The sequence below is a fragment of the Panonychus citri genome, unplaced genomic scaffold (assembly GCF_014898815.1).
Source record: "Panonychus citri isolate SS breed McGregor unplaced genomic scaffold, ASM1489881v1 Contig00141, whole genome shotgun sequence".
Classification (NCBI taxonomy): domain Eukaryota; kingdom Metazoa; phylum Arthropoda; class Arachnida; order Trombidiformes; family Tetranychidae; genus Panonychus; species Panonychus citri.
The window spans coordinates 2,079,179-2,095,990 of NW_026515546.1; the positions used below are offsets into that span (position 1 = coordinate 2,079,179).

A 16,812-nucleotide genomic window follows, 5' to 3' on the forward strand; every position below is an offset into this window, starting at 1 on the left:
TCTCTTTAAATTGGGTAAATGATTTTGGAAAAATTTTCTTTATGAGCAATTGAGTCTCTCCGAGTTTGACATTAAAGTCAATTGTCTTTTTGACAAATTAGTAAATTAACATTTTGGTAAACGAGAAGAAAATTAAAAGTTTGATAAATGAGAATCATTTTGGGTTGATGATTAGAATGATTGTGAAAATTTGAGATTCTTTTTGGTTTATTTATTGTTTATTTCATTTTCATTTTTCTATTTCTGAACAAATGATCGTTTTAGTTTTGTTTCCTTTATAGTTGATGAGAAATTAAAAAAGTGAATTGATTACACAAAACACATAAGCAACACAATCAGTTGATTTGGTTTGTCTGCAATTTGATTGTTTAAGAAAAAGGTTTAAATATATTCAGAGAACCACAATTATGATTTTAGTTGGTTTAAATTGACCAATTAACCGGTTGTAAGTGTTTGCAGTTTCTTCACTTGTTGCGATGTTGCTGCGAAGTTGATTTTTTGTCCTTGTTGTTTGTGGACAGTGAAGTTGATTTGTTTTCCGTTATACCTTTTTTTTTGCATTTTAGTAATGATACATGTATTAATAAATTTAGAAGATGTGTAAAGAATGATTAACATAAGGTAATAGAATAAAGAAAAGACAAAAAAATTTCATGTGTGAATACGGGTAATGATGGTGAGAGTGTGATAGTGATTAGTTGTGATTGAGTTAGTTAATGACCAATGTCAATCGATTCGAGATTTTTTTTCTAATGATCCATTGTCTTCCAGTCCATCACCATCACTAGATGTTATCTCTTCCAAAGGTCTTTTTATACTGTTACTTGATACAACCAATCCATCAACCGATGAACAAACGGTATTACAATTAATTTCACTATCAATTTTATCAATCTTTTTACAATCATCTCCATTACTATTACTAATAACAGAGTGGCCATTGATAATCGATGAGCTTGCATCACCTTCGGTAATATCCACTGGGACTGCTACTTGATGAGGTGGTAATGGTAAAGGTGGTAAACAAGATGAGGTTGTCGATACATCAGAAGAGGTAATAACATTGATATTAATGTTATTACTGTTCATGTTCATGTTCATGTTCATGTTACTGTTATTGTTATTCATATTATTCATATTGTTGTTGGTGTTGTAGTAATTACTCATATTGTTGATGTTTAGAGTTGTGGTTGTGGGGATATTCAAGGTGGTAGTTGTAGTTGTAGATGCCGATGATGATAGAGATGAAGATGATGATGAAGATGAAGAAGTAGTAGTGGTAGTATTATTATTAGTACTAATCATTGAAAGGTTGGTGGGTCCATCCAAAGTATTATCGGCTGTATTATCTGTTGTACTGTTATTCAAATCATCAGAACTTAAATTTGAGTAACTCAAGTTACTACTATTATCTCCATTTGTAATTAATTGTTGACGACAATTATCATCTCCTCCTCCTCCTACAATACATCTCTCATCACTTCTCATACCATCTTTACTATCCTCAATACAATTATAAGCGCTATTATTATTATTACTATTACTACAATTTCTGTTGTTATTTGTAGTGTTGTTACTCTTGTTAGTCATTCTATTAGAATTGGTTCCATTATTTTTACGAACCTCATCTAAACTTCGACTATCCTCATCTTCCACTTCAGAAGCGTTAGAAACTCCCAAAGATATATTGGAATCTTCGTCTAATACTTTGTCACCATTTCTTCTAGAAGTAGATGTTGTGGTTGTTGTTGTTGTTGCTGATGTTGTTTCTGAAGACGATGCTGATGCTGAGACTGATGTTGCTGATGAAGATGATGATGATTTAACATGAGAATCACCATTGTTTTTACTTAAATTTTTTACTTCAACTTCATCTGATCCTGTTTCCTCTATTTCATCTTCCAATCCTTCAGGAGTAGGCATGTTATCCAATAAATTAAGTTTCATCTCTTTAATCCAATAATGTGTCCATAAAGTCAATTCTACCTTGTGTGGTGTCCATTTAGCACTTGGATCTATTATTACAATTAATTAATTAATTAAATAGAATAATAATAAGTATTTAATATTCTAATTAAAATACAAAATAATAATATTTAGTTAAATTGAAATGACCTTTAAGATACACTCAATTCTGTATTCACTATAAAACTTATGTAATAAATGGTATGGAAGCATTTTTACCAGAATTTATTCCGGTTCAACTTATCCACTATCCAATATATTAACATTTCAATCACTGAAATATTGTAGTAAATTAATATTGCGATGATAAGAAATTGATTATGATATTTACCTGCAGCTTGTAGCCTCTCACAACAGGCTTTAATTTGGTCAGCAAAAGCCATAAATTCATTGATGGAATAATTTGTATTCTCAATTCCTGGTACAGAGACTAAACATTCATCTGCCATGAAAGGACAAATCTCTGGGAAACAAGCACATAGAATAGCTGAAAAAAAATCAAAAAGAAAAATATTAAATAACCGGTACTGAGCAACCAATCGATCGCGAAAAGATTTCTATCAAGAATTATAGTCAAACAATGAAAGGTGACAGCAAAAATTGATTAACATTTTTACTGATAGTATTAGAAACTGAGAAAAAAATCTCTCGTAACAATCGAATAACAATTAAATGATGAATTCGAAAGGACAAAAAAAATAAACCAGAATAATGGAGAAAAGATTAAGCTTTCATACCTGATGCCGTGGCAACACCAATTCCTTTAAGGTTAACAAGGGCGGAAATAGCGCCTTGGAGATTCGTTGGACATTTCTTAAAAGCTTTGGTGGAGGCTTGTTTCACGGCGAGTTCAGTGTTTATCCGAACCAGATCCAAAAGACCAGCCCGACTTTTGGTTCGCAAAAATTTCCACTTAGTAATCTGAACCAATTCCTCATACCTTACATGTTTATCTTTACGAGACTGTAATATTTTCGGCAATTCTTCTTGATACCTAAACAGAAATAAAACCGGTAAAATTGATTAAAGAGGCAAAAACCAAAAACGATGAAGCAGAAAAAAAAACGAATGAGAGCAAATAGAAAAAAAACGAGAAGAGAATAAAAATGTAAAAAGAGAAAAAAAAGGGAAGAAAGACAGAGCTAAACCAAAGAGAGAAACCCAATTTAGACAAAGAATAGAAAGAGAAAAAGAAGTAGAAAGAGAAAAAAGAAAGAGAGAAAGAAAGAAAAGAGAGAGAAAAAATGGCAAACAAAAAAAAGAAATAAAACAAAAAAAGAACTTACCAATCATCCAATTTAATCGCATCTTGAGGTCCACTTTTTTTCGATCCTCTGGTTACCTGAGCTCGAATCTTAAACACTTGTTTGTATTGTGACAAAACAAAAAGCCATTGATCACAATTCGCTTTAGAAAAAAACTTGACTGAAGAATCTTCAATGGAAGCCATTCTAATGTAGAATAGAATAGAAAATGAGTTTTTCTCTTTCGTGTTGACTGTATGTTGTCTCTCTCTCTCTCTCTTTCCACTCAAAATCCACTCTGTTTACGCATCCAAAAGAGGCTGGGCTTGAGAGAAACTGTAACCCACCCGGTAGAGCAGGTTTTCAGTGAGAGGAGAAGAGAAGAGAAGAAGAGAAGAAGAGAAGAGAAAATCAGTTTGGATGATGATCATCTCTTTTTAGTCTCTACTCTATGATGGCTCCAATGGCTGCTTCTATTAACGATTCTACGGTTAAGTTTTTTTCTAAAGCGAATTGTGATCAATGGCTTTTTGTTTTGTCACAATACAAACAAGTGTTTAAGATTCGAGCTCAGGTAACCAGAGGATCGAAAAAAAGTGGACCTCAAGATGCGATTAAATTGGATGATTGGTAAGTCTTTTTGTTTTATTCTTTTTCTCTTTTTCCATTTTCTTTCTCTCTCTTTTCTTTCTTTCTCTCTTTCCTTTTTCTCTTTCTCTTCTTTGTCTAAATTGGGTTTTTTCTCTTCTTCTCTTTGGTTTTCTCTTAACTTGCTCTGTCTTTCTTCCCATTTTATATATTCTCTCGTTTCTTTTTTCTATTTTTCTCTTTGATTTTTTTTTCGTTTTTTCTTGTTGTTGTTGTTTTAATCAATTTTACCGGTTTTATTTCTTGTTTAGGTATCAAGAAGAATTGCCGAAAATATTACAGTCGCGTAAAGATAAACATGTAAGGTATGAGGAATTGGTTCAGATTACTAAGTGGAAATTTTTGCGAACCAAAAATCGGGCTGGTCTTTTGGATCTGGTTCGGATAAACACTGAACTCGCCGTGAAACAAGCCTCCACCAAAGCTTTTAAGAAATGTCCAACGAATCTCCAAGGCGCTATTTCCGCCCTTGTTAACCTTAAAGGAATTGGTGTTGCCACGGCATCAGGTAACTAACTTATCTTATTTTTCGCTTTTCATCATAGATATTCTTTCATATTATCGGCGAAAATATTACAAAGTAACAGTAACTCAGCACTTTTGGTCTTATGCTGAAAGTAAAAAATAATCGATACGGGTGATTTTATATGTTTTTTCTTTTTGATTTTTTTCAGCTATTCTATGTGCTTGTTTCCCAGAGATTTGTCCTTTCATGGCAGATGAATGTTTAGTCTCTGTACCAGGAATTGAGAATACAAATTATTCCATCAATGAATTTATGGCTTTTGCTGACCAAATTAAAGCCTGTTGTGAGAGGCTACAAGCTGCAGGTAAATATCATAATCAATTTCTTATCATCGCAATATTAATTTACTACAATATTTCAGTGATTGAAATGTTAATATATTTGTGGATAAGTTGAACCGGAATAAATTCTGGTAAAAATGCTTCCATACCATTTATTATATAAGTGTTATAGTGAATACAGAATTGAGTGTATCTTAAAGGTCATTTCAATTTAACTAAATATTATTATTTTGTATTTTAATTAGAATATTAAATACTTATTATTATTCTATTTAATTAATTAATTAATTGTAATAATAGATCCAAGTGCTAAATGGACACCACACAAGGTAGAATTGACTTTATGGACACATTATTGGATTAAAGAGATGAAACTTAATTTATTGGATAACATGCCTACTCCTGAAGGATTGGAAGATGAAATAGAGGAAACAGGATCAGATGAAGTTGAAGTAAAAAATTTAAGTAAAAACAATGGTGATTCTCATGTTAAATCATCATCATCTTCATCAGCAACATCAGTCTCAGCATCAGCATCGTCTTCAGAAACAACATCAGCAACAACAACAACAACCACAACATCTACTTCTAGAAGAAATGGTGACAAAGTATTAGACGAAGATTCCAATATATCTTTGGGAGTTTCTAACGCTTCTGAAGTGGAAGATGAGGATAGTCGAAGTTTAGATGAGGTTCGTAAAAATAATGGAACCAATTCTAATAGAATGACTAACAAGAGTAACAACACTACAAATAACAACAGAAATTGTAGTAATAGTAATAATAATAATAGCGCTTATAATTGTATTGAGGATAGTAAAGATGGTATGAGAAGTGATGAGATGTATTGTAGGAGGAGGAGGAGATGATAATTGTCGTCAACAATTAATTACAAATGGAGATAATAGTAGTAACTTGAGTTACTCAAATTTAAGTTCTGATGATTTGAATAACAGTACAACAGATAATACAGCCGATAATACTTTGGATGGACCCACCAACCTTTCAATGATTAGTACTAATAATAATACTACCACTACTACTTCTTCATCTTCATCATCATCTTCATCTCTATCATCATCGGCATCTACAACTACAACTACCACCTTGAATATCCCCACAACCACAACTCTAAACATCAACAATATGAGTAATTACTACAACACCAACAACAATATGAATAATATGAATAACAGTAACAGTAACATGAACATGAACATGAACATGAACATGAACAGTAATAACATTAATATCAATGTTATTACCTCTTCTGATGTATCGACAACCTCATCTTGTTTACCACCTTTACCATTACCACCTCATCAAGTAGCAGTCCCAGTGGATATTACCGAAGGTGATGCAAGCTCATCGATTATCAATGGCCACTCTGTTATTAGTAATAGTAATGGAGATGATTGTAAAAAGATTGATAAAATTGATAGTGAAATTAATTGTAATACCGTTTGTTCATCGGTTGATGGATTGGTTGTATCAAGTAACAGTATAAAAAGACCTTTGGAAGAGATAACATCTAGTGATGGTGATGGACTGGAAGACAATGGATCATTAGAAAAAAAATCTCGAATCGATTGATGTCTCCAAATTAATCAACTTTAGACAACTAACATATATTTATCATTTGTCGTTCTTTATCAACTAATCTACGTTAATCATTATTACCTTAAATTCAACAATATCATGACTAAAAAAATGCAAAAATATATATTGGAAAATCAGTTTAACCACCAAACACAACATCTTCTCAAAAAGCTCTATCCGTTGATGGGAATCTAAATCATTTTGACTTTTCTCTCTCTCTCTCTCTTTCTTCACGCTTCTCCTTCATTCAATCATCACACGTAACATTTAACAAACACACACACAACTATCAACACCATTCATCATACACACAACAACAAAAAACTCATTTTCTAATCTGTTGTTTTATACATATGCTTGACTTTATCTCTTATATTTTTCACTTTTTTTTGCTGTGAAGAAAAAGCATCAATCTTTTTCTGAGAAAGAAAAAAATAGAAAATTATTACAACATTTGCACCAATTTGCGAGATAAACTTATCGTCTCATCTCATCATCGCCTGGAGTTAAATCAACTAAATTATTCACTCCCTTCTAATAAGATTTGGCATCAACTCTAAAAGACGAATCATACAACAGTCTCTCTCTCTCTCTCTCTTTTTCTTTTATTCTCTCTTCTAATCAATTCTTGAAACAACAATTTCGAATATCTGTTTGTTCATTTTCCATCTTAACCAAATGACCCACCCAATCATTCACAACTTTATCCATTATCTTCTTTCTTTCTCTCTCTCTCCCTATCAATTGAATATTATTTTCATTGAACAAAAAAAGAAACCAAACTAAAAAACTGTGTAAATTTCATTTAAAATGAAACAAAAAAAATGGATTAATTGTCAACCTTTGAAATACTTAAAACCAAATCAACTTTTCACAAAGTATTTCATTGAGATGGAAAAATCTTGAAAAGTTCAGCTGATGATAAAAAAATGAAAACAATTAATTTATAAAGAAAATTGTAAAACCAAAACGATAATCCTGAAAATGACCTTCCAATACATCAAATTAACAACAATTACCATTGAATTTAAATGGACAAAAATTGATTTTAAAATGGAAAAGAACAGAAAAATTTGAAAAAAGAAAGAAAAACAAAAATATCAACAAGATTTTCTTCTCATTGTTTCATGCGAAGAGGCGAACAGAAAATCTCATCTCATTACATGTAATTGATGATGTTGACATTTTCTTCATCCTCTTTCACACACACAATCAGTTGATTGTAAACATGAACAATTCTTGTATTCAAGAAACTCCTCATCTCTCAGTCAACTAATCTTCAACTCCAACCACCATCACCACCATTTCCCTCCCTGTCTTCATCATACGAACTGGTTCTTCCTCTTCCCAACATCTTTTCACGTTTAGTTGCACATTAGCTACTTCATCTCTTCATGTTAACGACCTTTTCCTCCTCCTCATCTTCTTACTGAAAATTTTATTTCTCTTTTTTTCCTTTCTCTCTCTCTCTCTCTCCCTTTCCTCCCTCTTCATCTTCTTATTTATCTTCTCTTACTTTTCTTTCTCGCTGGCAAAAAGTTTTTTTCTTCTTTCTCATCGTCATCGTCATCGTCATCATCATCTTGTTTTCTCATCCACACACACACATATATACATTTATGCTCTTAAGTTTTATCATCTTCTCCCTCTTTCTCAAACTGATCATTCTTATCTCATTCCAATTCCTACTAACCGAATTAATTTAATCACCATGATGATTAAACGATATCACCGTCCATTTCTGCCATTGAATTTTACTTGTATTAACTTTGTAAACATAATCATGGCTTCTACCGGGTGACAATCGCCCTTAGGGTGTTTTCATTGTAATCGTAAATCGGTAGATTACTTTATAGAGATTATCAAGTGAATCAAATAAATCATCTGAATACCTTAGAATTTGTTTGAAATCAATTTTTAATTGTTCACTTGTATTATGGTTAAGTTATCATTCACTTTTTATCATCTCTTAAAGAGCTCATATTGAGATAATTGTGAAAGAAAAACTTTAAATTTGAATATTAGTTTTGAATCAGTGGATTTGTTTTATCGACCCTACGAAATCGGTGACCTAAAGTAATCAACGAACCGAAACTCACCAGCGATTGTAAATATGAAGATAATTTCATGAGCCAACCTTAGAATCCATCAAATGCTTTTCGATTGACTTACAATTGCGAGTCAATTGTTGATTGAGCAAAGATCAACTTGCACGTTCGTTGCGAAACAATTTATCGAACAGAATAAATGTTCGAACCTTACAGCTAATTCTTAGTGATGTGGGTTTAGATCTTTTTACCACCTAGAAGAAAAGTTCACTGGACTGTTCATTGATCGGCTCGAACTTTTTCATTTTTTCTTCCAACCAGAGTTCGAACCTTTTAAAAACGCGATCGTCCAAGTGACTTTAAACTTCACTTCAGCATAAAGAGCCACACTGTAGGTTTGTTATCTTCTTCTTCTCATCATCATGATGGTAAATTGTCACTTTTCATGTCATTTTTGGTCAACAATTAGAGAGAAAGAAGGAAAAAAGTTACCTGTTCATCTTCATCCTCATCAGTTTTATCTTCATCTTCATCGACTCATCAACTTTATCTTTTTTTGTTTTGTCTTTTTTTCCCTTACTTTTTGCTGATTATTTCACTAATAACATATCATTAACTAACGATGATTAACTAAAATCTCTTAATTCACCTTCGCAATTGTCAAGATTAACTAATATAAAAGTTTTTATTTGATAGAAAATTAAGTTTTTGTTTAGTTACCATAAAATAATCAATACAAACAGGGAAACAAAAATGAAAATAATTGTTATTAGTCATGAAAGTTAATGATGATAATTAATAAATTACAAGTGAATTGATGAATAGTAATCATATGAATTACAGATTAAAATCGGTTAATCATTTCCATCAAAGCTGATCACATTTACTCTTGTTGTTGTTGTTGTTTAATATATAAAATTTATTGTCGATTCAATTTCCATCGCTATTAGTTAATTGTTATCGTTAACTCCATGGTTTAGTTGATTGTTGTTCTTTCAATTGAGTGAGACCAAGTTTTTTACAGGGAAAATCATTAGGTTATTATTTTATCCTCATCACACCCATTTATTTAATCATCTGAAACATAGATGATATCGAGAGTCAATTAATATATACACAGATAATGAGAGAGAGAGAGAGAGAGAAATGATTACAAATCTATTGTCGATTGACAATTGTAATTGTGATAGAAATTATCGATGGAAAATCAGCTAATTGTTTGAGCGACACAATGAAATTCAATGTTGATTGAAACTCTATCCTAACAACGTAAAGGTGTTGTTGTTGTTGCTTTTTGTTGAATAACCAGTTGGGTTTGTTGTTGTTGATCCTGTTTAACTAATTTAGTTGATTGTTGGCCGATGATGAGACTGATGATTGTTTTAACATGTTGATGATGAATGGAAATCACAATTACAACAAAAGTTGTAGGTCACTAACAAATTGATCATAATAGATAATTTTTTTTCTCCTAATATTTGTATGATGCACATAAACTGGAATCCATAGCGACACAATTAGTTAATTACCAACAATAGAAAATGATGAGATAAACATTTGTAAATAGTAAAAGCTGATGGAGAGAAATGTCATCAATGGTCAATCTTAATGGTGACGTTAATGGTCAGTTTTACTTTTGACTGTTAAATAAGAATAAGGAAACTATTGTGAGATCAATTGTCGATTAATTAAACTAAACAAACAATAAGTACACACAATTAATTGAATAGAAGAAGAAAAAAAGTTTATGTCATTGACTTGATTTTCTCATCATCAACTTATCTCCAATGGAGGTAAACAAGAGAGAGACTGAGAATGAGCTTTGAGATTGAAAGACAAAGTTACGGTTTGATGATCGATTCACCGGTTCGTTGAGAGGAAAAGGTCATTTGTTGGAATAGAGAAACGGTTAAAGGGTCAAGGGTTATGATAGAGCCATTGGATAGTCAATTATTCTTGGTCCAGTGTCACCGATTCCAAACCATGAACGAACCTTTTGGAGAAATGTAAGAATCATCATGAACGATGCATGAACTATTAATGGCTGGAGAAAACTGAGAACTGTAAACACGAAGAGATGTTTCATTTTGATGGAAAAATTGATGGAAAAGATATAAATTAATTACGATAGATTTTTAAATTATTCCAATGGAAGAGAATTAAATTAACAAGGGAAAGTGAGACGAAATGGCAGAAAGATACAGATTAATGTTTCTCTCGCGAGTAAACTTGAAAATCAACAGAAAGTAGAGATGAAAAAAGTATTAATATTAATTGGAAAATGAGAATGAAAAAAGGAGGAGACAATTTCATTTAATATTAGAAAACGTATTCACCTTGGTCACTTTCTTTTCTTTGTTTACCTTTTTCTAATTGTCTCCAATTAACATTAATCAGTGAATTTATTTTTAGTTTAACAATCAACATGCGATCAAATCAACAACAACAACAACAACAACATCCGATCAACGAAACTGGTTAAATGACGTCTGTTAATTTGGTTTATATATTAATCACTTACCTGGAGAAAAGTATCAAATTAATTTATTTTAATTCTCTCTCTCTCTCTCTCTCTTCGTTTTGTTAATTGTTTGTTAAATTACCAGAGGAAAAGTGAGTTCAATCTTTGGGAAGATAATTATGTTTACTATCAACGTGCTTGGTGATATTGAATTTCTTGTCCACCTTGAATTCATTAATCTTTTTTTAATGATTAGATTTGAGTTTAATCAGGGAGAGTGAGTGAGTGAGAGGGAGGGAGAGATTAAGATTATGATGATCCAGGTGAGACCATGAAAACTATTGGTGTTTTCCGTACAATAATTTAGTACCTTTAACGGTTTTATCTTTGGGTTGTGACAATTAAATGGTATTGCTATTATCAGATTTATGTTCATTCACCCAAGGACCTAATTAATCAAGGTTAATTCTATCTGGTTAATTGTTGATTTTTGTTTCTATTGTCAAATTAATCCATTAGAACGACGACAAAAAAATAGTAAAAGAAGTTTTTTTTCTATTTTTTTCTTCTTTGTTAACAGTAAATTGTTCATTCACCCAAAGACCTGATTCCATGAAGGTTAAATTAATTTCTTATATTATTTCCGTTGAATATTAATCATTTACAGGCACTTAAGTTAAAATGTTTCTTTTTGTTATTGTTGAGTTATTGTTTTTGGTTCTTTATTACAGTTGGATTAAAGTTGATTTGTATGTGAGTGTATTTGTTATTATGGTCTTTTTTGTTGATGATTTAAAGATGATTATGATGACCATTGCTATTTATATGGTTAGTTGATTTAATGATAAGTACCTGTAGTAGAAAAGGAAATCAAAGACTGAGCTCTGTTTTTTTTGTATCTCATATCTCAATAAGGTAACGGTTATTTTGGTCACATTATTGAACTTTAGGTTTTTGTAAATTTGTATGAAATTTGTTGATTTGATTATCATCGATTAAATCGGATAGAAGCAGCAGCATAACTGACAGATGAATCTTGTTTGTAGACACATCGGGTTGATTGGGCATAGTTGAGAAATTTAATTGTTATATTGTGATTCTCATTGGTGTTTAAATGATGAATAGCGTTGAGTAAAACTCCTATTGGATGACGGCCACAAATGGTATTACCATAGTCTTTAAGGTAAGAGGTAAACTCTTTGGGTGAGGTTTTCTCGATTATTTTCATTCCCATTTCATCAAGTTTCTGAATGGATTGATAAATTTCTCCCCAAGAAGGATCATAGTATTGATACTTAAATCGGGATCCCCAGTGACAAAAATCCGATGAAATGACAAAAAAATTCTCTTCATTTGAAAGGAATGGAGCAAATAATCGGCCATACAAAGCTTCTTTTTCACTAGACAATGAACCAACCATCACGGGTACTATTTGGAAATCATGTCCTTCCATTACTTTGGCAATAAATGGTAAATGCATCTCAATACTATGTTCATCTTCATCCGTTTCAAGGGACATCTCTTCAAAGGCTCCAGTTTTGTAAAGTGTTTCGTAAGTAGCTCGGTCCACTTTTAGATCACCTAACGGGGTTTTACATGATTTGGCTGGAGAAAGAGCACAACCAGATAATCTTACATGATGGGAAGGTCCAAGAATAAATATTCTCTTTACGATGGTTGGATTAATTTCTTTATATGCATGAGCAGCACAAGAACCACAGTATTGGTAACCTGCGTGTGGAGCGATAATCGCCCTGGCAGGACCATAAACACTTTCTCCAGCTCGGGTCAGCCAATTGTCCAATTGTGACCTTAATTCTCTTTCTGATGAGGTATACCAAGTTTCAGAATGAGATGCTTTCCGAATCAAGTTTCGTTCGTGACTCATTTTCCAATTTTCTTTTTGTTTCTATAAAAAAAAAATAGTTCACAATCAAATTGATCGATTGAAATAACACAAGGAAAAAAGAAAATATTCTCCAAGAGAGAACAGTAAATTAGTCCACTTTCAGATTAATTAAAAAGAATTAAAACCAAAAGTGGATTTTAAATCACAGATGATTTTCTCTAATCAATGAAACCCGAAAGAAAGAAAATTTTTGCTTTTGTTGTTGAATCACAAAGAAGAAAAAGATACCAAAAGGATCGAATAGAATATCGATACTTTGATTTTTCCTCCATATTGAATCGATGAAAATGTCAACAAGAAAAGAATTTAATTCTCTTTCATGTTGATTAACTTTTTGCGAAATTTTTTCCCTTAATTAATCACGTAATCATCATCACAGTTGTTGTTTCAATGTTCACTTTTAATTAAGTTAAAGAAGTAATAAAATGTAGTAATTGTTATAAATATAGAAAAGGTGAGAAAAATTTGTGAATTGATCAATCGAATAGAAATTGACAAAGATTAGATTCGTTTTAACTGTTGAATTAAATTTAAATTGGTCGAGAATTTATCACCAGATTGACAGTAAAGATTGTCAATCACTTTTAAATAGATTAATTTTAATTGACAAATGATGATAAGTTAATTATTGAACAATTAAATCAAACATTCGTTAATTGTTTCAACGATTTTAGAAAAACTGGTGAATATTTATTTCCATCGCCAATAGATGGAGCTACTTACCTGAATTCTTATTCTGCTTGAGGGAAATTCAGCAACTTTTGCTTTGGATTTTCCCGTTAACCATGAGTCCTAGAAACTCGATTCAATTGTCAAGATCTGATCTGCTTCGAACCCTTCTAAATATTTGAATAAAAGATTCAGGATTTGCTCGAAAGCGATTGCATTACCGACCGAATTGAGATCGAAAACCAAACGCTTATGCTAACATCTAATTGTTGATAAAGTTTTCGTTTTCCTATTACTTTATGGCTCCATGATTATTCAATAATTATCTTCATCCTAATAAGAGTAACTTTTTCTCGGACATCAAATGACATCTAACAATCAATTATTATCTATCAGTTAACTAAAATAAGAAATGAAAACTCGATGAGTACTTGTTACTTGTTATTGGAAAATTTAAACTTCCAAAATTAAATATGTCTACCGAATTAACTCTCGTAAACGAACAAAGAGAAATTAAAACTCGAAACAAACCAACAAGTCAATTGGATCCACTATTTCAAGGAATGAATCAAGTCAATTAAACGGTCAGTTCAGTGCCCTCGGGGTCTCATTTCTCAGAAAGAGTAAAAGTGCAAAGCATTAGCCTATTGGCGTAAAAATAAATGATTAGATTTTCCATCTCTTCCTTTCATTGAGACTTAATTAAGTCTCCATTATTAATAATAATTGAGGTGTTTCAAATTGAAGATAATTGTTAGATGGACAATTTAAAAACCATTAAAAACGTTAACATTAAAAAAACGGAGCTTCAATTTTGACCCAATCACCTTGATCTTGAAATTTATTGACTCGTAATAAAATCAAAAAACAATTAGACTGATAAAATTGACTGTTGATTGAAATGAAATCAAATTAAATCATAGATTTTAACTTGAAACTTAAAACAAAAGCAGCAATAAACTACTCTATTCATTATTAAATTATGAGAACTCTAAAAGGGAAAATAATGATAAATGAAAATGTTTCGTTAGAAAGCTAATTGTTCAGAGACATCGATTGATTAGCTCGAGAATTGTGTCTAATTAAAGTAGTAAAATGAAAAGAAAAATTAATCAGTAAAACAATTGTGAACAAAGATTAACCGAAACAATTGATTCCATTGGATTATCAATGTAAGTTTGTCAAGAATTAGCTGAGTAAATATTACCTTAAGGTGAACTTATAATTTGTCAGGTGAAAAGATAACGGTAAAAGTTGACACAGTGGAAGAAATAATTTCTCTACAGGGTTGACCTTTACTTTTGATGACCAATGTCAACAATTATTAAAGTGATTAACTTGATGTGTTTGTTATACTTTTACCATTAAATAAAACGATGATTGAGTTTACTTTGAGTGGTCAAGAAAAGAAAAACCTTTCTCCCGATAATTTTAATCATCGAAAATGTAATTGTCCAAAATTGCTATTTCTCGTTCTTGCTTTTAGTCCTTTAGTCTGATTAACTAAAAATAAAAATCTTCCTTGACCGATGGTCAGTATTTTCTACCTCTCACTTTTTTTGTCTTTAAATTCATGCGTCGAAATCGTTAAGGTCACTTTTTGATTGTGATCATCAACCAACAATCAAACAGATTCAAAGATAAAACATTTCGTTAACACAATATAAGTTTAAACAGTTTGTTCAAATCTCATGGAAAAATATTAATAAATTGTTTCATTTCGTTAATTGTATTGTTGATATTGATATGAATTAGAACTTTACATTTCTGTGATTCGAAAATTTTAAATTTTCCCAAAAGTTACACTTTTCCCCCCTTTCTTTCATTTGGTTCGGCAAAATGACCTTACACTTATCGTACTCATTTGGTATCTTCCAATTGACATTATTGTTTTACCAAATCTTTGAGTGTACCAACAAGGTGGATGGTGCGATTGATTATCCAGGTAAGTTGAATAATCGACTTTAATTTCTAAAGCAAATGATTAACTTTTTGTCTTTTTCGTTGTTCGATAATTTAAGTTTCGGAATCAGTTAATAATGTGATAGATGATAAATTGGATTCAAGACAATCTTATCTAATTAACGCCAATGGTTTTCCGACATTTATTCCTGATAGTTTGCGAAATGTTGACCAACTTTATCGCCATGTTCAAGAATCACACTCATCCCCCTCATCTTCACCTTTACAATCATATTCCTCCTCCTCTGGTGAACCTTTCGGACTTATCATGACAACAATAACATCGGAAGGTAAAAGAGCAGGAAATGGTCAGAGTAAATCACGAAAGCTACGAAGTGGCTCAATGCAGGAAAAGGTTCGATACAAGGGTGGCAAAAAATGGAAAAAATATCCGGAAGCTCAGTTGAAAGCGGGCGATATTGCCCGTCTATTAATGGAGATTGCTGAACGTCGAGGTATCTCTTACAATAACAAGGCGATTCGATATGGATTAAGTTAGTTATTCATCTAATTATTACAAAAATCTTGTCTCTCTCTCTCTCTCTCTCTTCATTAAAACTCATGAAACTTACGAATTACTCACGAATTACTCATGAAATCTCATCGTAATCAAAAAAAGAAAAAGTGTATCATGATAATTAAAGCGATGCTTACTAATCTAAGAAATAATATTAGACAATTAAAAAATCGATTAAATCAATCATCGAAAAATAAAAACTGTAACGTTTTTAAAACTGATCGAGAAACAATTGTCAATTTTTCTTCGAAAATTTGAAGTTATTGGCTAGAAATGATAAGAATTTATAATTATTAAGCAAAAATAACTAATCTTCGTACATTTATCAAAAATGATGATCTTAAATACTATAAATAATAGAAACATTTGCAAATAATTTAAGATTAACCGGCCGAAACTCCTTTAGAGCCCCATGTTATGTGATCCGTGTATTGATTGAATTTTGACCAGCAAGAGCATTTAACTGGTCCCGCCGAGTAGGAAGAAACTCATGGAAAACGTTTTCCACCTCATCACGAGTTTTCACTCAGGAAAAGTTTTTGATTGTAGAGGGTTTTGATTCTGTCGTCTCAATTGAAGCTAAGAGAGAGAAAGATAATTCTTAGCTAAGACCTAAACTTTAACATTGTGTTTCAAGTTATTTTGTGTTTTTCTTCAAGTTGCTCACCTTAATTGCTTCAATATGGAACCCGAGATTTGATGAGGAACTTAATTGTTCTCTTAATTGCATATATTTTAACTTGATTATTGTCCCTTGATCTCATTTTAATGTCCACAATAATTGGGTTTTCAAAGGAACACAATAAATTGTCAATATCAATGAAATATTTTCCATCAACGGTAATGGTTCCCCGATACATTGGAATAAATGGTTTCATAATTATTTCTTTCGTAAGAGACTTGTAGGTGACATTTGTGGTCAAACGTATTCATATGAGAGTATTTTACAGCATCTTAAAATCAGATTGAACAATTAAATTGTT

The 16,812-nt window shown here is 31.4% G+C and overlaps 4 protein-coding genes and 1 long non-coding RNA gene across 5 annotated transcripts; 2 read left to right on the forward strand and 3 right to left on the reverse strand.

Annotated features, from left to right (window-relative positions):
• Positions 1–196: 196 nt before the first annotated feature.
• On the reverse strand, positions 197–3,533 carry LOC128395454 (putative uncharacterized protein DDB_G0282133). The gene is made up of 4 exons (XM_053355883.1): positions 3,252–3,533; positions 2,703–2,959; positions 2,297–2,452; positions 197–2,015 (listed from the first exon to the last, which is right to left on the reverse strand). Exons 1-4 carry the CDS (start codon positions 3,413–3,415, stop codon positions 727–729), a joined length of 1,866 nt encoding a protein of 621 aa, XP_053211858.1. The 5' UTR covers positions 3,416–3,533; the 3' UTR covers positions 197–726.
• Positions 3,534–3,569: 36 nt separating this feature from the next.
• Positions 3,570–8,162, forward strand: LOC128395478 (putative uncharacterized protein DDB_G0282133). The gene is made up of 5 exons (XM_053355907.1): positions 3,570–3,839; positions 4,109–4,365; positions 4,532–4,687; positions 4,965–5,489; positions 5,521–8,162. The coding sequence occupies exons 1-5, from the start codon at positions 3,661–3,663 to the stop codon at positions 6,255–6,257; spliced, it is 1,854 nt and encodes a 617-aa protein (XP_053211882.1). The 5' UTR covers positions 3,570–3,660; the 3' UTR covers positions 6,258–8,162.
• Positions 8,163–8,977: 815 nt separating this feature from the next.
• LOC128395479 (uncharacterized) lies at positions 8,978–10,881 on the reverse strand. Its single transcript, XR_008326662.1, has 2 exons — positions 10,648–10,881; positions 8,978–10,539 (listed from the first exon to the last, which is right to left on the reverse strand). It is a non-coding gene; the product is annotated as an uncharacterized LOC128395479 (long non-coding RNA).
• A 499-nt stretch (positions 10,882–11,380) lies between these two features.
• On the reverse strand, positions 11,381–12,902 carry LOC128395467 (protein MEMO1-like). Its single transcript, XM_053355896.1, has one exon. The coding sequence runs from the start codon at positions 12,658–12,660 to the stop codon at positions 11,761–11,763; it is 900 nt and encodes a 299-aa protein (XP_053211871.1). The 5' UTR covers positions 12,661–12,902; the 3' UTR covers positions 11,381–11,760.
• Positions 12,903–14,737: 1,835 nt separating this feature from the next.
• On the forward strand, positions 14,738–16,043 carry LOC128395473 (uncharacterized). The gene is made up of 2 exons (XM_053355901.1): positions 14,738–15,295; positions 15,372–16,043. The coding sequence occupies exons 1-2, from the start codon at positions 15,190–15,192 to the stop codon at positions 15,809–15,811; spliced, it is 546 nt and encodes a 181-aa protein (XP_053211876.1). The 5' UTR covers positions 14,738–15,189; the 3' UTR covers positions 15,812–16,043.
• The last annotated feature ends 769 nt before the right edge of the window (positions 16,044–16,812 follow it).

Coding starts and splice junctions, on each gene's coding strand:
- LOC128395454 (XM_053355883.1), bottom strand. CDS start 3,415: ATGGCTTCCATTGAAGATTCTTCAGTCAAGTTTTTTTCTAAAGCGAAT. Junction 2,960..3,251: donor GCGATTAAATTGGATGATTG/GTAAGTTCTTTT, acceptor ATTTCTGTTTAG/GTATCAAGAAGAATTGCCGA. Junction 2,016..2,296: donor TGAGAGGCTACAAGCTGCAG/GTAAATATCATA, acceptor TTGTAATAATAG/ATCCAAGTGCTAAATGGACA.
- LOC128395478 (XM_053355907.1), top strand. CDS start 3,661: ATGATGGCTCCAATGGCTGCTTCTATTAACGATTCTACGGTTAAGTTT. Junction 4,366..4,531: donor TGGTGTTGCCACGGCATCAG/GTAACTAACTTA, acceptor GATTTTTTTCAG/CTATTCTATGTGCTTGTTTC. Junction 4,688..4,964: donor TGAGAGGCTACAAGCTGCAG/GTAAATATCATA, acceptor TTGTAATAATAG/ATCCAAGTGCTAAATGGACA.
- LOC128395467 (XM_053355896.1), bottom strand. CDS start 12,660: ATGAGTCACGAACGAAACTTGATTCGGAAAGCATCTCATTCTGAAACT.
- LOC128395473 (XM_053355901.1), top strand. CDS start 15,190: ATGACCTTACACTTATCGTACTCATTTGGTATCTTCCAATTGACATTA. Junction 15,296..15,371: donor TGGTGCGATTGATTATCCAG/GTAAGTTGAATA, acceptor CGATAATTTAAG/TTTCGGAATCAGTTAATAAT.